Source organism: Phoenix dactylifera, unplaced genomic scaffold (assembly GCF_009389715.1).
Source record: "Phoenix dactylifera cultivar Barhee BC4 unplaced genomic scaffold, palm_55x_up_171113_PBpolish2nd_filt_p 000407F, whole genome shotgun sequence".
NCBI classification, from domain to species: domain Eukaryota; kingdom Viridiplantae; phylum Streptophyta; class Magnoliopsida; order Arecales; family Arecaceae; genus Phoenix; species Phoenix dactylifera.
Window position 1 is genome coordinate 41,685 of NW_024067848.1, and position 20,005 is coordinate 61,689.

At 45.6% G+C, this 20,005-nt stretch overlaps 2 protein-coding genes across 2 annotated transcripts; both read right to left on the reverse strand.

Annotated features, from left to right (window-relative positions):
* Positions 1–3,001: 3,001 nt before the first annotated feature.
* LOC103720179 (protein EXORDIUM-like 2) lies at positions 3,002–4,234 on the reverse strand. The gene has a single exon (XM_008809776.4). The coding sequence runs from the start codon at positions 4,129–4,131 to the stop codon at positions 3,202–3,204; it is 930 nt and encodes a 309-aa protein (XP_008807998.1). The 5' UTR covers positions 4,132–4,234; the 3' UTR covers positions 3,002–3,201.
* Positions 4,235–12,098: 7,864 nt separating this feature from the next.
* Positions 12,099–13,388, reverse strand: LOC103720180 (protein EXORDIUM-like 2). The gene has a single exon (XM_008809777.4). The coding sequence runs from the start codon at positions 13,208–13,210 to the stop codon at positions 12,296–12,298; it is 915 nt and encodes a 304-aa protein (XP_008807999.2). The 5' UTR covers positions 13,211–13,388; the 3' UTR covers positions 12,099–12,295.
* Positions 13,389–20,005: the final 6,617 nt, after the last annotated feature.

The following is a 20,005-nucleotide window of genomic DNA, read 5'->3' on the forward strand; positions in this document are numbered from 1 at the left end:
TGTTTTTGGTTACTAAAAAGTCATTAGTTTGATCAAATTTATTATGGATTTGAAGGAGAGTAAATCTATCTAACAATTTTATTTTAAAATAAAATAATTTTATATGAAATAATTTTATTCTAGGTCTCCAAAGCCGAGATAAGAGGAGCCCAAGGCCTACTATCTCCAGCTATGGTAAGAGGTTTCCCTACGGTTCACGTCACTTTAAGCTGTACAACACTTGATTAGGCCACCAGCTGACGTTTCCGGATCTTTGATGGGACGTCTCACGTCTGCATTACCGCATCCGGCCTCCCACTGCGTGTCCGGCCCGCCGGGAAAAGACGGCCAGCCCCGCTTACGGTCGCTCTCACGCTCTGACACCAGGAAAAATTGGGAATCCGGAGCTTGGTCTTCAGAGCTCAAATTTATGGCTATGAATTCAATTTTTTTTTGCGTTAAGTGAGCTTAATCATCACTTTTCTATTATTACTGCCAGCCTACCACAAGAGTGGGCTTCAATCAGGATCGAACCCTCAACCTCTTGTGCAAGGAGGCAAGAGATCCTATTATTCAAACTAAAATTAATTCGAAATGAAGAATATAGTGAATCCGCCTAAATCTAACCCATCTATCATAAGTAGACATGTCATGGATATTTAAAAATCTTTTAATTCGAAAAAATTTAAATTCTTGGCAGAATTCAAACAAGAAAGAAGATTACGGTAGATCTGAATCCAAATAAGAAAGGAGATTACTATAATCCCTTAATTCACCTCTAAAGCGTAATGGATCCATGCTCTATCCTTTATATAAATAAGGCTAAGGGATCTCGAAAGAGGAGAAAGAAACGGTTAGAAGCTTTCAAGCACAGATGGCAAGAGGCTCTCAAGTTTTCATGGCGACAAGCTCTCATAGCCAAATGCTCCCATGGAGGCTCTTAAGCTCTCATGGTTACCTTTGCATCCGACTTTTCGGGCTTTTTTACATGTTGTATCCTCTCCAGGTGCGACGTACGTTCTTAGAGACCAGGATGTGAATTCTTGGAGGCAGTCCTTCCGTGCCACGCGAGATACAAGCAATGTGCATACAGGACCTATATTTTTATGAACCAAGATGCGAATTCTTAGAGGTTGCCCTTCTATGCCCTCCGAGATATAAGTGTTGTGCACATGAGATGCACAACTACCAATCAGAAACTCGAGCTCCCAAATTGAGTACTTCAGGCCGAGCAATCCATACCTAGCTTTCATGGCCGAGCAATTCAAGTTGAGCACTCCAAATTGAGCTTCCATGTCGAGCAATTCAGGCCGAGCTTCCATGCAGATCACTTCAGGACACAAACTTTCAGGCCAAGCTTCCATGCTGAACACTTTAGGCCAAGCTCCCAAGCTGAACTCCTAGGTCAAGCCTTTTATAGCCAAGCTCCCGATAGCCGAGTCTTCATTGAGCGAGCTCTCAAACCGCGCACTCTAGGTTGAGTACTCCAGACTAGACAATCAGAGCCTAATAATCCAGAAAGATCACTTTATTCTAATCATTTTTATTATATCTTCTCTCTCTATTTTTTATCATTATTTTAAAATTCTACCTAACTTAAGCAACGGAGAAGATTGAATCGGAACAGCCCCCATGAGCATCAACACATGGAATGCATAATCTCAAATGAAAAAATTGTTACATGAAATAGACAGGAGACCTAGGACTTAAGACTCTAAATCTTTGATTGTTAGGTAGAGAGGTGTGACTATTGAGATATGCCCCTGATTCATAATGTTTGAGGGAGAAAGCATACATATTCAACCGGTTTCATCCTATATAGATGATTTGAAATACATGTGCTTTAACTTGGACATGAATTAGGAAGGGATTGAAAGTTCAAATTTGGAAGAAAAACATTACTAAGAAACATAGAACAATCTCCAGCCCCCTCTCCCCAACCCCACCACACACACACACAAATAGAAAAAAATTAAAGTCTTGCACCTCCGATTCTTTTTTTAGATGGGAGTTGTGGTGAAATATTCCGATGGAGAAGAAATGTTCAATGATGTAAAAATTGCGGGTAGAAACTTCGTTTCCGCTTACCGCACCCTTAGGTGGGGTTTGACACATCTCTGTTCCCCTTTGAGTACGAAATTTTAGTCTCGAGAAAAGATACAACCAAAGCCATAGCTAGAGTTCTTTTAGCGGCAAAAAGAACAGTCCGTACCGTACTGCTATGAATAATTACTTCACCAGCTAGCCAATCAGACGAGCTCACATAGCTTCTCGAGAAACGTGCAAAAACTTGAAGATTTTTTTAATTTGCGAGGCATGTCCTCTGCCACAAAGGACAGGTTATTTTGAATTTGTTTGGACATTGGATTATGTTAAGCAATAAGATGGCTTAATTGGTTAAGCAATGACATGCTAGGTCAAAATCCATGAGATAGCCCCATTAGATCGATCTTCCAGCAAATTTTCTTAATTATTCCCTATGAGAATGAGACACAGAGAGAGAGAGTAGCCAACCTTACAACCATTGTGAAAACCATAATTCCAATTTTATATGGCACATAGTGCAATGATATTTCAAATTTAAAACTTCTTCCTTCAAAATTCAAAATATAATAGTGTTGACTCGATAGACTCCATCTTTCAAAATTCAAAAATATAATACAGCACAACTAAATGGTCTTGCTCTCTTCGCCAACTTAGATACTCACATACATGTTGTATAAGATACCGATATACCAATAATATATATATATATATATATATATATATATAAAGAATACAAGAAGTATACGTTATATACTATCATACAACAAATTACCCACCTCACTCTAAGGGTGCCGAGACTAGGAAACTAGGTAGTACAAGTGACGAAGTTCCCAACTTAAACAGTGCACATCAGAACCATCTCAAGCGTAGGACTCCTGCCTCGTAAAATAAATAATGATGTGGCAACCAAAAGAACTTCGCATCCAAAACCATTAAACATCCACATCACTCCAGTCATCTCATGAGTGCCCATCCATACTCCAAATCAAATATCTCATTCCATGCACATACTAACCTACAACAACAACAACAACACAATTACACTTATATGCCTCATAATATTACCCCACAACATCAAGTACAAAACTTGAAATCGCTACCCCTTCTATCTTTCATTTCACAGTAAATATATATAACATAAAAAAAATACGGAATTATTTGCACCATCTTAAATCCCTACACAAGCGTGGTACACTGCGATGTCTTTGGGTCCCACATGGCGGGCAGCAGGTACTTCCTCCCAGCCAATCCTCTTGCATTATAGCTAGCCCCAGTGGCGGGGTCCAGCAGCGTCTTCCCCGGGTAACCCGGGTAGGCCCCACTCCCGAACACCCCCGTGCACGCCGTCACGGCCTCTAACGGCGCCGTCGCCGGACCCTGGTAGTATCCGTCGCCGTAGGGGTTCGTCACCGTCCCGGCCAACAGCGTGGCCAGGTTGATCACCATCCCGTCGATGCCGACGTCGCCGTTAGGCGCGACTAACGGCGGGGTCTGTGGACCGTAGATTGGCTGGTGGAAGGGCCAGGCGCACTGGCCCGGGCACTGGACCTCCGAGTTGCCGATCCAGATGTAGGCGAACCGGACGCGGCCGCGGCGGCCGGCCGGGGCGGACCCGTGGGTCCCGCACCGGCTCATGCAGAAGCCCTCGACGGCGACGTCGGAGGAGGTCAAGACGGCGGTGACGGCGTTGCGGTGGTGGCCGGCGCGGGAGGCGAGGGTGGCGAGGTCGGCGGAGGTGAGAGATTTCCCAAGGGAATATTTCTCGTCGAGGAGTTGGCGGCCGAGGGAGAGACGGGAGGCGGCGCCGCGGTAGAGGGCGGTGGTGCTCCACCAGGAGGCGGCGGAGGGAACCGCCGGAGAAGCGCCGGAGAGAGAGCGGACAAAGTCGGCGATGATGGAGCGCTGGGAGGCAGAGAAGCGGCCGTACCATAGGAGGTGGACCGTGAGGTTACCGGTGAGGAGGGGGCCGTTGTGGTACTGGAGGACTAGGGGCTGCTGCTGGACTAGGCTCAGCTTTCTGGGGTCGGCCATGGAGGAGTGGAAGAGAAGGAGAGAGAGGAGGAGGAGGAGAGTCATAGGGAGAGAGAAAGCTTGCGACATATCCATGGATAGAAAGAGAGGGAGAGAGGCCTCACAACCCTGCGGTTTTTGGTGGCTGGAACTTCGCGTGGCTTGGAAGGAGAGGAAGTGTAGGCATTTATATAGGAAAGAGAGATAGAGAAAGAGAGAGGGGGAGGGAGGAACAGCTGGAGGCCACGACGATGAGAACCACGTATACTTGACCGCCGAGGTGGGTAATTTTACAACTGGGGTTGGACCGGGTGGTGGGCATTGGGAAAGGTGGTTCCAACGAAGGAGCTTTTTGGATCTGGTCACCGCACTGAAGTGGAGGAGAATATCACTTGGGTTGGTTGAAGGACTCTTGGATCCATTTGAGACTGGACCCGCCTTGGGTTGAATTTGATGGTCCAATGCATGGCATTCATTATTCTTGCGTAAAGAAGCACATTACCGAGTCCTTAGAATTAATTGGGCGGCTAGAATTGGATATTTCTTCACATGTCATGTAAGTACTTGGTCGTAATCACAATTATTTAAGATATAAATTGCCTTTTTGAAGGCCATATCTAGATCTTGAGAAGTTATCATGTGTATATGTCGAATCTATAACTTACATGATCTGTTTGGAAAAGATCTACATATTTGCGATGTCTTCACGTTATAATTAATGGTAGTATCTTAATTTGGCACAACTATTTTTATATCGTATTGCTAGATATCATAAACAAAAAAGCAATACCTTGAATTGATGAAGAAAGTATAAATATTCATACATGGTTCCATGATCTGGATTCAATTGAGTTGTCATTTAAGCATTTCTACGAGCAATTCTCGTGTCTTCGGAAATGGATCTGTTCCGGGTCGGTTAACGTTTGGATCCGGTCCGAGAAATCTCTTTAAGGCGTCTAGAGACTAGAGGTGACAGGATTCACTCCTCGAAGAGCGAGAAAGGGAAGCCTGCCCTTGCACAGGGCCTGGGGTTGGTAGAAATCGATGACGTGATAGGGAAGGGATAAATAAAGCCGAGGATTGTGATAAGAACGTAAGTGCTGAAACTACCAGAATAGCCTTCTTGAACTGCGCTTTCCACACCGTTCGTTCCCCTTGCCACAGTTGTTTATTCCATCATAGGAGAAGAGATAGAGAGGGGACTCTATTTCCAGTCACCATCTCTTTAGTATAACAGCTGTTTTTATTGCCATTTCCATTGATGAGCGTTCGAAGAGAGCCAATTTCAAACATGGGATGCTCGGAACGTTTCCAAAGGGAGCTCAAGGTGGGCTGGATCCTGGGACACACCAAGACTGGGGGTCGTATTATTGCGTCAACCGCTGAACACCCCCATGGCGTGCTTGAACTTGGAATAATCTGTGGTCAAATAAAATATCTACAGTACAAATCTGTTCGGGTCCATTGGAGGTTTAATTTGTCCAAATTAATGTTTGGGACCAGTTTGGTTCGGTCACGATTTAGGGTTTATATATCCATCCAAATGATTCTAGTAGATCATTTTTTAATAGCAGCTCAATTACCAACCCAAACCGCTTGCCAAGTACTTATTATTATACAAGCATCAAACTTGTCATTTCCTTTTTTATCTTGCTCCAGTATAATGCCTCCTGCATATATAATTGGTGTCTCACTTTGCCAAAAGCATGAAGCATGCAAGATTTCTCCTAAGTTAAACACACAATGGTGAGGTTACTTCATTATGATCTAGGTATCACGGATGTAAATTATAGAAATAGTCTCTTGGCATGGTAGGATAAGATTGTATATTTAACTCTCCCTAGATCTCGTGGTGGTAGAAGCCTCACACATTAGGTCACCCTTTTTCAAATGCGCAATATCTAGAATTTATAGATGTCTACATTTGCAGCATTTACTTTCAAAGTCGAAAAAGCTTTATGTTATCGTAACGCCAAACTTCGATGATTGTTTTCATCCATATGTATACTCAAATGGTTTTCAGTTAGCAATTTTTTTTATAATTATTTGACTTTACATTACAATGCTCTTCCTTTTACATCGATTACATTTACAATAACATATGGCAAATGTTAGGGTAATGGAATAGGTAACACTAACTTATTCCGCAAGTTGTAACATTAACGCAATGTTAAATATATATAGCTCCCAGCCCCAACAACAAAATCATGTGTGCAATAACTAAAGTTCTAAGTCTGCATGGTTCTAAACTTTGCTCCTTTTTTTTAACTTTTTCTTGAGAGAGAGAAAACGATGGGACCGTAAGATTTAAGCTCTTGGAATAAAGATAAAGTCACAAACAGGAGCAACAAAGTTCCAACTAAAGCTAAAAAGCAAAGAATTAAGAATTTGTAATTTAAAAGATGGGTTGTCTTCGCAAACCAAGGACCAATCGTTCCAAGTACGAAGCATTAATTTTCTTATATGCAGAGCCCGAGCCTTATGTCCTTATATCTCAGGCCAAACTAATTTTTTTGAAGATTTGCTTCCTTCTCCAAATAGCTCAAAATGAGCTTAAAAAGGGTGATCTGTCTCTCAATTTGATTTTTTTCATTAATTAAAATTTAGTGAAAATAAGGACATGACAGAAATAAGTAATTAGCAGCTAAGGAATCAGCCAAGATTTTTTTTTCTCCAAATTTTAAAATACATAGTCAAATCCCCAATCCTTTAGCAGCTAAGGAAAGAAAAATTTTTATCTTTTCAAGGATGTAAACCTTCCAAATGGTATGGAAACTCTTGTCCAGTTGCTACATGCTTTGATTTCTCTCATCAAGCACATCATCCATCATACAACATTACTCAGAAAGCTTATCACCATCAAAATTCTAGCAACATTACAAATTACAACCGCACAACGATCACCTCAACATGAATTATATTTAAGAAACTCACAGTTCCATGTTTGTCACGTGTCTCATAGTTTAATGCAAAAGCAATTCATTGGTTGAAAAGAACGCACGCGTCGAGGTGGAACTATTTACTTTCACTTGCAGCACTCATTATTTCCTCACTTCCGTCCCCAAGCTAAGCACCTCTGTCGAAAGGCAAACTATATATATTATATAATATACATATATCAATTACTTGAAACTAAAACATGATAGATAGTGCCCATATTTGTTTTTGTTTCTTGGGGCCTTCATTTTCTGTTTATTTTAAGATCAATTTCGATGAGAGCTTGCTCGCCAGCGGAGATTGGGCAGATATGATATTTGTGATCAGAGACCATAACGCCAGATTGATTGCTGCGGGAGATGTCGTTCCATTGAGACCTCCGCATTTGGGGCGAAGTTAGGGCTGCATGGGAGGGGTTATCTCATGCAAGATATGTATTAGAGGCTAACGGAATTATTCTGAAGGGGGATTCCACTGATTTAATTGATCGTTTTTAGGCAGAGAGACAGGAGGTGGTGGAGCAACCATTTCTGTGCGACATACGACGGATGCTACAGAAGTGTCGGGCTATCTAGGTCAGGCACGTTCTTCGGAAGGCGAACTAAGCTGTTAATTGGGTCGCCTCTTTCGCTGTTCAGCATTGCAGGAAGTTTCTATAGACCCAGCAAGCTTTAGTTTTTTTTTACCTTCTGCAGTTTTTTTGATAGCGATGTAACTCGTCGTGTTTATGTGAAAACAGTTTGAGCATCCAAAAAAAAAAAAAAAAGTGTGAATTTTTTTTTTTACCCAAAAGCATGGAATCATATTACCAGCGTACTGTAAACAGTGGACCAAGGACAGTACCTTGGCAAAAGTTTCCGGACAAATTAAAACGTGGGAGCACGGAGAATCTCTGCGTGCTTTATCCCACATTTTTTAAGATTCAATGAGAAATTTCATGGGTCGCTGGCGATGGATTTTGCCTTGCCTTCTATACCACACAGTCCTTTTCGTGGCTGACCCACAGCAAATTAGATAAGCTCAGCCGACACGGAAAAGGTTAACCTCACTTGGAATTATATATTAAAAAAGATTAGCCTCCTTCATCTTCTTCTTTGGGACATATCTTTTTGGGACTCGAAGCTTTCCTCTTCCCACCCATCTCTGCGTTCAATTATACCCTTATAAACGAATTTAATAGGTCGCAGTATCTTCCCGCATGGACCCTGGCATCATCATTAAAGGTGGGTCCCACTGGTCATAATCGCCATTAACGAAAATAAATGTATACGCATCGCAGTCACGCGTGCAAGACTCGCACACAGTTGTGTAGGTGATGGAGTCGACGTGGAGCGGGTCAAAGGTTGGGTGCTCGATAGAGGAAGAGGAAGCGAAGGGAAGGGATCGAAGGACGTTCTCGCACGTTCGAGGGGATGCTGTCGCACGTGGTGGTCCGCGTTTATCATGGTTTTAGCGGAGAAAGGGACGAGACGGGGGCGGAGGCGGCGGGACTCCTCAAAGCACGGCGGCCGCCATGCTCTCCGGGACACGTGTGGGGCGACGAGTTGATGGAGGGGGCGGATAAGAACAGGAGTGCAGGGGTTTCATGGCACGAGTTTCGCATGAACGCTGCTCGTCGGTGATTAGATACTGGATTGTTCGAATCTCCGGTGATGGCATAAATCCAGAGCATGTCTCGTTGCGCATGCACGGATCATCAACGCATGTAGATACAACTTTTTTCCCCTTTGATAAGACAAAGTTACATTGTAGCAACATCTCCATCCTCTAGAATTGAATGTTATAGATTATGTTGCCGGAAAGCGACTAGACCCGAGCATTGGGTCGGTGAGGATTACTGGAGATATCGGCTTGTTTGCCGTCTGAATCAGAGAGATTGGATGAGATAGTTGCATAGCTTTGTAGTGATTCTCTCGTGGCATCAAGCACCTACAATACGGTGTTGAACAATGGAGGAACGGCTTTGGATGGCACTTCGAAGCTTGCTCCTACCTAAAATAACAAAAATAAAAAAATCTATCTTTTGGAGTGTATCCGACGAAGGATCCTCTAATGTCTAAGTTAGACACGACTCTTAAAAAACAAGATGAGGGTTAAGAGGGCAGAGAAGCAGCGTATGTGAATAAAAAGAAAACTTACCTAAAGGGATCTCAGAAATGCACTTTATAAGAGAGTGCCGAAGCCCGTCGTCGAGTAATTTAAGGCTATATGCCGGTTGATAAGGCAACGAACCATATATCTCGTCGCTTCTTGAAAATAGTTAGCAATCATAGTCGAATTGTTACCATCTACGGAGAGAGTTTGAATTAAAGAGGACTCTCCGTGCATTTTTGAATTGGCCATATGGCAAGCTTTGAATGATCAGCCTACGGCTAGATGGCGAGCTTTTATTAGTCGGTTCGTCTTGTCGGCAGAGATCGGTTCCAAAGTGCATCAGATTGGTTATCTCCTGTATACACTATGAAATGTGATGCTTGGGGAAAATTGTTAATGAGCCTTGATTTATCATTTCTTTTCTTTTAAACAAATGCTAAGTGGCTGAAGTATTAAGAAGTAACAGAGTTAGGAGTTAACAATCCCATCCTACATCAACAAAATCAGTAAGAATTTTCTATTGCTATATTTATCATAGAGAAAAAAATATATTGCTAAGGTTGTAAAATATTCAAGTTCAGTTTAATTTGCTATACATTGTGGTACAGTCCTGCGTATTAAGCTAGGTCGTAGAATGATGCTACATCAACTACTCAGTACTTGGTTTAGAAATTTAATTTTACTATAACGGTGCATGGACAGAGTTGAAAAAAAAGTAATTGGAGTCTTTATCTTTTTTTAGAGGTAAAAAATAATGTGGAGGAGAAGTAGAACTAATGTTAGGACATTGATCTCAAATTTATTGAATTAGGTACAAGCATTCAAAGCATAATAAGATATAGAAATTGTTGCTTACTTGTAATGACTTAAAGCTTATTGTATAGGATTAGCAATAGAATTTGCACTTTCGGGGAAGGCCTAAAGCTACATGCTCTGCAGGTTAGAGCTATTATGCTAAAGAGAGATTTGGCAATGGTTATTGGCTGAATCTAGCAGAGTGAGAGTGGGATGGACGACTACCACCCACTGCTTGGAGATATTCAGGCAATAATCTGTAATGGAATAATATTTTACGTGAAGCATGTGTACTGAAAGGCCAATGGAGTCGCATATTAGATGGTCCCATATGTGGCCAACCACTCCGGTGAAACTCGTTAGATTGGAGAGAGAAAGTTGCCCGATGTGCTTCAGAATTAGTTATTTTTCGACTATTTTAGCTGTTTTCGTATCTATTATATATGATACAACCGTTTCAGCCAAAAAAAAAAACAAAACAAAACTGGCTTCGAAACCAAAATGGGGAAGACTAGAGATCTAGTAATTAATCTAAACCTAAAATTGAGAAAACAATTATGATTTTAAAGATCTAACAGGCTAAAGAGAAATCTAGCTCTGCATACCCAGTAACTTCTTAATCTCAGCTACATCTCCATCGACGCATGTTACGACTAAGACTTCATCAACCAACCGCACTGTCATTCCCTGAATACACCAGAGCCCGTGTAGAACCTACCATACAACGAAGGTGTAGCAAAATAGCACCCAAGAGAATACTTTATTTTCACTAATGAAAACAGGGCACATAAGGGGTACTTAGAGACTTTGAGATCTTTCATTGACCGGAGACAAGTAGGTGTCCATAGAGTTGGTGAAACACTCAAAAATAAAGTCCGAAGATGACTAGAATAATTAACCTTCCAATAGGAGCGCTTCTACTAGCAAAATAATTTTGATGGTATACTTACTGCCATCTGATTTGATCAAATGGAACATTAGCTAACTGCCATTGGATATCTTCTACTTTGACCTAGAATAAAACTGCAATGAGTTTGAGCCTCTAGAACTTAGTTTGGATCTGAAGGTCACTTTATTGACATAGAATGAGTAGGAAGTCATACTAACTACTGACCGATAATTGGATAGTATTGCCCTTGCCTTCGAATTCCTAGTGTTAGACTACAATGACACTACATTAGTATTTTGCCCATAATCGCCTTATCTGAGCTTCTGTTGAGCCTGAAATTCAACTTGTACTAACTAGGGTAATGCTATCTCTTAGATAGATGTGCAAAGGACTACTATTATTTTGATTTTCTAACCTATAATTGCATAGCTTTATAAAACTTATTTTCGTTAGACATTTTTGATCGAGTGTCACTCCATGTATTTCATCATTCAAGCCTTGAAAATGTCTAGATGTTGCCCAAGAGCCATATAAATTTGGTCCTTGGCCTTGCTGCATCATGATTCTCAGTGCATCCCTAATGTCTTTCTATATTTGGTGATATTTGGCATATTTCAACATTCAATTTAGACCTTTGGTAATGAAATTTAATATTCAAAGGGCTTAGATCATCAGACCACATGATTAAGCATCTTCAGCCCGCATCAAAAACTAATCTAATTTCTATCAGTTTCAAGGTTTACCGTCTTGATACTACACTAGCACGTTGTTAGTATGGTATAGTACTGATTTTTTTTGGCATACCAAGTATCGTATGCTATTTGTATTGGATACCGAAACCGACTGGTATGGTGCGGCACGCTCCGTATCGTCCGATTCGGATTATTATAGCATTTAATAATTAGTGCATTCACTTAGGAACCTTGTATAGGAAAAATACCTAACTTTTATGCTTAGTGATAGTTTGAAAGGTTATGACATAGTTGATAATGTTCTTGAACAAAAAGAGGTTACTAGCAAGCTTAACCTTTTGGGAATATGGAGTGAGAAAAAGGAAATATTTTGGGCACGATACTTTTACCTTACACTCACTATATTTTATGGTCTCTTCAAATGTTTCCTTTTAGGAGTCATTATCATTCATTGATGAGCATCTTACCTAATATTATTCATTAGAGGCTGCTCACTGCTTAAAAAATAATAAAAAAATAGAATAAAAGATCTTTTATATTTTTTAGAAAATTAATTTAACGAGAATTGAGACTAGAACTATTACAAGAACTTCCATCCACCAAGGCTGTTTCAAAAATAAAATATTTGCCCAAACACATCCAAGAAGCCTCAAAAGGAGATCTTAAAATCACTTCAAATTCGTAGTCCAAATAAAGTTAAGTTTACTGACCAAGAAAACATTACAAATCATTCAACATTCTTCTAGCCCCCCTTTCGTTAGTGGGCCCAACATCTTATTCTGCTTGCATTTATATAGCAACCATTATGTGAAAAATAAAGAGTACATATAAGAACATCTAAAACTTCCAATCTCTATACGAGGGTGGAACACTGAGATGTCTTAGGGTCCCACATCGCCGGCAGCAAATACTTCCTCCCGTCCAATCCCCTCGCGTTGTAACTGGCCCCACTGGTTTTATCCACCAGGACCAGGCCGGGATATCCGGGATAAGCCCCGCTCCCGAATATCCCGGTACACGCGGATACGGCCTCCAACGGCGCGTCCGCGGGCCCCAGAAAGTAGCCGTTACCGTTAGGGTTAGTCACCAATCCGGCCAATAAGGTGGCGAGGTTAATGATGACGCCGTCCATCCCAACGTCGCCGTTAGGCGCGACTAACGGCGGGGTCTGGGGGCCGTAGAGCGGCTGGTGGAACGGCCAGGCACACTGGCCCGGGCACTGGACCTCCGAGTCGCCGGTCCAGATGAACCCGGCCGAGCCGGGGAGCGGGCCGTGGGTCCCGCACCGGCTCGAGCAGAAGCCGTCGACGGCCACGTCAGCGGAGGTGAGGACGACGTTGATATCGGCGGGGGAGGTGCCGGGTTTAGAGGCTAAGAGGGAGAGGTGGGAGGGAGAGAGGGATTTGCCGAGGGAGAGGTGGTCGTCGAGGAGCTGGCGGCCGAGGGAGAGGCGGGGGAAGGAGCCGCCGTAGAGGGCGGTGGTGCGCCACCAGGAGGCCGCGGAAGGGGGCGGCGGCGGAGAAGCGGCCGAGAGGGAGAGGAGGAAGTCGGCGACGATGGAGCGCTGGGTGGCGGAGAAGCGGCCGTACCAGAGGAAGTTGACGGTGATGTTACCGGTGAGGAGGGGCCCTTTGTGGTACTTAAGGATTACGGGCTGCTGCTGGACCTGGATAAGCTTTCTGGGGGTGGCTGCGGAGGAGTGGAACAAAAGGAGGAGAGAGAGGGTGAGGGTGGCGAGTGGTAGAGAGAAAGCAAGGAAGGTGGCCATGGCTTTGGTTCAATACCTCAAAAGCTTATAGTTTAAGCTGTGGAAGTTTAGAAGTCATTGGAGTTGAGAGAAGAGCTTAGCAGAAGGATATATATAGGAGTTTGGAGGGAAGTGGGGTGTTTGAGAACGGCAGTGGGCGGTGGGGTAGGAGGGGAGAAGATGGGAGGATGGGAGTGATGGAGAAGTGATGGGACGAGCGGGCTTTTCTTGACTGGGGGCATATTGGTTTGGATGGCGAAATTATTAGGTAGACATGATTACCGCTGGTAGACCGAGCCAATAATATTTAGATTTTTAATGCAGTGTAAAGATTTTTCAAAAAAATAACTATATAAAATTTTCCGGCATGTACTTTTCGGAAACATGCGTTGATTGCTAAAACTATTGATTCATGCACCAACCTTAATTTCATTGAATAATTATTGATTAAAATGTGCCCACTATGGTGGGAGCATTGAGAATAGCTTGCATCAATGTTCAGATCTGAACCTGCCCCTCCTCTCAATTACTTTAGTACTTTAAGTTCTATTTAGAACTACGTGGAGGAGAACTATATTTTCTTAAGAGAAAACCCACTTTAGTTATATACTCCTATCCAAATCTAAGATAATCATCTCCCTTTTTTATGTGGGCTGGATCGATAATTGTCGTGGTACAAGTCCTTAGGACGGTTAAGAAAATTAAGTAATAAAGCAAATGTAACCCTTACACGCTTAGATAATTTAAATTAACATTCTCAACCCTGAGAACGTTATCAAGTTTTCCTGTGTCAACTTCACTGTAAATTAATGTCATGGTCAATTACCTTCAATAACATGACCTTTTAAATAATTCTCTCAACATCCCATGAATCTATTCATCTACAGCATTAGTACTTCTTCGCTGACAATGGAAGATCATTGAAGGTTACAAAAGGTCAGCATCAGTCCATTTTGACGCTGCATGCTTTGCATCCTATCACTTAAATTTTTCAAACATGTAACACAAGAGCCATTTAATTTGTAAGATATTAACATCTGCAAATGCATTCAATGCATCTCTCATACTTACACAAGCTATAAATATAACATTGTTCATGGCTGCTAATTAACATTAATTCCTCGTCATGGGAGGGGATTATTCTTATCGGTGAAAAGCCTGTTCAATACTGTAGCCTTCCGCCACCTTTGGACCTTTTATGGGAGCCAACGTTCGTCGTCCGCCGACGACTAGCCGTGGCCACCGACAGTCGCCTACCCCCACCGTCAGACACATTTCCAAGTCGCCATTTTTTGTGGCTGCCGCCTTGCCATGCGTGCTCAGGAAAGCAAACGACAGCAGATTGACGTGTGCATTAATATTCCCAAAAAATAAAGCTGGATAGCTAATTCGAGCCGCAGGATAACGCAAGTTTTTTTTTTTATTTTTTTTATTTTTTTTAGTGAAAACGACAATTCATATTGCTCTAACTTGAGTACATCCAACCAAATCCAAAAAAAATAAAGAATATAAAAAAGTGAAAATATCAGCTACATATGTCTAAAGGAACTTTCATGAGTGCCGGGCAACGTAGGAAGCGATCCAGTCAGCTGCTCTATTCGCCTTCCGGTACACATGTGCTATCTGAAAATCACTCATCTCCAGAACAAAGCTGCGGGTCTCGAGGAGGAGCAGGTGACCATCATCGTACCTATCCGCACCTTAGATCCAATCGATCACCGCAGAAGAGTCCCCCTTGAGATGCACCCGCTCGGCACTGAGGACCCTCCTCGCGAAGGATAAGCTCTCCCAAGCAGCCCGCAGCTCCGCCCCAACAACGGTGAGCCCCGGCATGCGTCGGCCCTCAGCGACTATCAACCTGCCTAGGAAGTCTCTGATCACAAAATTCACACCTCGATCCAGAAGCATCGTCCATCGACCGACTATTGTCAAAATTCACCTTAAGATATGTCACAACTTGCGATCAAGCCTAATCCATGCCTATAAGTGACTTAGGCCCTCGTCAGGTTAGAAGTTCAACTATGTTTAAATCTAATCATAAATACCATGATCGACCAACGATCAGCCCTAATAGATTCGTGCTGCAGTGTCTCCTAGTCTACATAAGGTATGGATCAGGTTCGCTCTGATACTATTTGTAATAACTCCGAACCTCATCCAAAAAAGCTAGCTAGAAAGTATTATTTTGAATCTTTTATCTCGTATAAGTATCCAGAATCTACCGCACGGGTCATCATAGCTACCGACCTAGATTCCAAAATAACAAGTTGTTGGTGGAAAAATGGACCACCCCACAAATGCAATTATAGCACCCAAATCCGTCCGCTCTCGAGCTCATCCAAGTGATCGGGCTCTTCCGCCCTCAAGCTCATCAAGTGATCGGGCTCTTCCGCTCTCGAGCTCATCCAAGTGATCGAGCTCTTCTGCTCTCGAGCTCATCTAAGTGATCGAGCTCATAGGCCGAGCCGAGCACAGAAGGCCGAGCACAGAAGGCTGTCGAGCACAGAAGGCTGCCGAGCACAGAAGGCCGAGCACAGAAGGCCGAGACCAGAGAGCCGAGACCAGAGAGCCGAGGCCAGAAGGCCGAGACCAGAGAGCGCCGACCAGAAAGGCAACCCCGCCGAGCCCATGCCTTAGCCAAATATCCAATCTCCGCCTAACCCTCCAAAGGATCTGACAACTAAATATATGACTCCACTTCAATCTGCCACCATTCCCAAGTCATTAAGGCACAAGATCTCCGCAGGCATTCAGCACACCCTATCATTAATGCATGAGACCCCCTCAGGCCTCCGATGCACTCAGTCATTTAATGAACACGGCTCAAGGCGATCTCCGAATCACTGAACCATCAAAGCGTATGGCTCTCCCTGACCGCCGGTTCACTCGGTAATAAATGCACTTACCATCCACGGACCCCAAGCCTACCACGGCCGGCGGTCCAACCACCCCAACGGGTCCGATCAATCGTGACAGCTCCCTGACAGTGACGGTAACCCATTAATTCGCCCAGTCACATCACAGGTAACCCTGCCACTCTCCCTATAAAAGGGGAGCTTCTCCCTCTAAAAGGAGGAGGCCTCTTCCTCCCAAGGGGATTTTTTCGGACTTCTACATACAATCCCTCTCTCTTCTTCAAAGTTAAGCCCCCCTCTGACTTAAGCATCGGAGGGCCGGCGCCGGAGAGCCCGGCCACCGGTTTTCTTGCAGGACTTGCACCCCTCCAGGAGGACGCCACCCGCCGGCACGCCATCGACCACCGCTCCTACGGCGGACTTGCACCCCTCCAGAAGGACGCCACCAGCCGGCGCACCGCCACCCACCGTCCCTGCGGCGGAGCCCCTCCTTCCCCTGGCTTCGTGACGGCCCCCGGGTCCAATTTCCAGCAACAGTTGGCGCTAGAGGAAGGGACCGAGTTCGCTGCCATGAAGCTAAGAAGCAAAGGGGCTTCCAACGCCTCCCGACGTCCTCCACCAAGTCCAGAACGTTCCGTTCGGAACTCACCACCTCCGGCCGAGTCAGCGCCTTAAGTTCGACCGGAGCAGTTTCATGCCCTGGTGCAACAGGTGCAGGCCTTGGCTACCGTTGTCCAAGGCTTGCAACCTAGGGGCGCTCCGACGGTACCGCCCCCTCCGGCCCCAGTTCAACCGGAGCCTCCTAAAGCGGACTTCCCTTTCGAGGTCAGGACTCTCAAGTCCAGGCCTCCCTCTGGAGAGAACACCCAGCTAGAGGCCCTGGTGGCTGGCCCCAACCCTCAGAGGCCGAGTCAGTTCCAGGGCAACTTGTACCAGAACGGACCGCTGCAGCGATCCCCCAGAATGATGAACTCGACAAGAAGGTCGAGGAGCTGGAGCGCCAGATCCAGGCACTCCATGGAAGGAAACCGGGACGTGATGGTGACTTTGAGTTCACCACAAAGTCCCCCTTCTCCCAGCAAATTGATGACGAACCAGTCCCGCCGCGGTTCAAGATGCCCCAGGTGGAGCCTTACAACGGCAGGGCCGACCCCCTTGACCACCTGGAAAGTTATCGGGTCTTAATGGCCCTACAAGGAGCCTCGGAGGCCATGATGTGTAAAGCCTTTCCAGCAACGCTCCGAGGACCGGCCCGGCTTTGGTTCACCGGGCTGAAGCCGAGTACTGTCTCCTCCTTTGAGCAGCTCGGCAGGCAGTTTGCCAGTAATTTTGCCGCTAGCCAGCCCCAGCGGCGGACGTCGGACTCCCTCCTTGACATCAAACAAGAGGAGGGAGAGTCCTTCAAGGAGTACTTGGATCGGTTTACTGCCGCAACATGGGAAGTCCGGGAGCTGGACCAGTCAATCGCCATGTCGGCACTAAAGACTGGAGCCCGGTCTTACAGGTTCCTCTTCTCTATCGAGAAGAACTTCCCTGCGGACCTCACCGAAATGTTGACCCGAGCTCGCAAGTACGCCAAGGCTGAGGAAGCCATGGCCTCTCGGCGGGAGGAAGCCGAACGACCTGCCAAGATGCAGAAGAAGCACCAGGAGCACTCCCAACCAAGTAGCAGATTCCCCTGGCATGAGAAAGAGCCTCCTTGGCCCAAGAGCCTAGCTCGCCCGGGGTCTCCCCTCCAAAAATTTCAGACGTACACTCCTCTCACATCCACCCGAGCAGAAATCCTCATGGAGATTGAGGGTCGGGGCTACCTCCGACCACCATTGAGAATGCGTCCGACAGAGTCGCGGAAGCACTCGAAAAAGTACTGCCGCTTCCACCGAGATCGCGGCCATGATACGGAGGATTGCTACGAGCTTCGTGATGAGATCGAGGCACTTGTCCGCCGAGGTCGGTTGAGTTATTTTGTCCGTGATCATGCCTACAGGAGAGAGCCCGAGGAACAAAATCCAGTGCCGCATAAGGAGCAGAATGACAACTGACCTCTCACGGGCATCATCAATACCATCAGAGGGCGGGCAACTAGAGGCACCAGAAGCTCCGAGCTCGGAAAAAAGAGCTTCCTCAAAGCATCCGTGCTCTGTGAAAGTCACATCTCCTTTTCTGATGAAGACCAAAAGGGTGTTGAGCCCTCTTTATGACGACGCTGTAGCTATTTCCCTCATCATTGCAAGGTTTTAAAAAAGGATTTTAGTACATCATGAAAGCTCGGCTGATACCTTATTTTGTATGCCTTCCAAAGGATGAGCGCTCCTCTGGCTAGATTCATAGGAGATTCTACCCCAAGAAAGTACTATGAAGCTAAATCCTTTCATGGTCCAGAAGGCCGCCGAGCTCAGAAGGCCGAGCACCAAAGGCCGCCGAGCTCAGAAGGCTGCCAAGCTCCGAAGCCCGAGCTCAGAAGCCCGAATGCAGAACACCTCCCCCAGAAAATCGAGCCAAAGAAAGCTAGTGCCAAGCTAAGTCCTAAGGGACTTTGAAGCTCGGAAGCCATCAAAATATCTCCAAAAGGTACAGGACGCCACTTTGGCTTCAAATAATTTCAATATTTTATCTATTTCCAGGTCAGAGAATCCAAAAAACGACCAACGTCGCCCCGAATAGGGCGCACGATCGCCAACGGACGAAGTCCGTCTCCTGTATGCGTCTCCAATGATGCTCTAGCTAAGCTCGGGACGCCGATTCGACGCCATTCGACGACATTCGACGCCATTCGACGACATTCGACGCCATTCGACGACATTCGACGACACTTCGACGCCATTCGACGACACTTCGACGACATTCGACGCCATTCGACGACATTCGACGACACTCGACGCCATTCGACGACATTTCGACGCCATTCGACGACATTCGATGACCCTTCGACGCCATTCGACGCCATTCGACGACATTCGACGCCATTCGACGACATTCGACGCCATTCGACGCCATTCGACGTCATTCGACGACATTCGACGCCATTCGACGACATTCGACGACATTCGACGCCATTCGACGACATTCGACGACACTTGGACGCCATTCGACGACATTCGACGACATTCGACGCCATTCGACGACATTCGACGACACTTCGACGCCATTCGACGACATTCGACGCCATTCGATGACATTCGACGACACTTCGACGCCATTCGACGCCATTCGACGACATTCGACGCCATTCGACGCCATTCGACGACATTCGACGCCATTCGACGACATTCGACGACACTTCGACGCCATTCGACGCCATTCGACGACACTTCGACGCCATTCGACGACACTTCAACGCCATTCGACGCCTTTCAACGCCATTCGACGCCTCCTACGACAACACGCCCCGATCTGAGTGGGGGCACCCTGCTGAGTTGACTACAAGCCAAAGATGGCCGCTGAGTCGACCTAAAGCACTATAACTCTAACTGCATGAAAGGTACATCCTGCTTGGCACGCACATCTCCATATATATTTGGCTATATTGCAGGATGATCGACGACTGGACTACTTCCTTCGTCCGAGCCAAAAGGCAGCTCGAACTCGGAAGTCGGGGGGTAGTGTTGGTGGAAAAATGGACCATCCCACAAATGCAATTATAGCACCCAAATCCGTCCGCTCTCGAGCTCATCCAAGTGATCGGGCTCTTCCGCCCTCAAGCTCATCAAGTGATCGGGCTCTTCCGCTCTCGAGCTCATCCAAGTGATTGAGCTCTTCCGCTCTCGAGCTCATCTAAGTGATCGAGCTCATAGGCCGAGCCGAGCACAAAAGGCCGCCGAGCACAGAAGGCCGAGCACAGAAGGCCGAGACCAGAGAGCCGAGACCAGAGAGCCGAGGCCAGAAGGCCGAGACCAGAGAGCGCCGACCAGAAAGGCAACCCCGCCGAGCCCATGCCTTAGCCAAATATCCAATCTCCGCC

Coding starts and splice junctions, on each gene's coding strand:
- LOC103720179 (XM_008809776.4), bottom strand. CDS start 4,131: ATGGATATGTCGCAAGCTTTCTCTCTCCCTATGACTCTCCTCCTCCTC.
- LOC103720180 (XM_008809777.4), bottom strand. CDS start 13,210: ATGGCCACCTTCCTTGCTTTCTCTCTACCACTCGCCACCCTCACCCTC.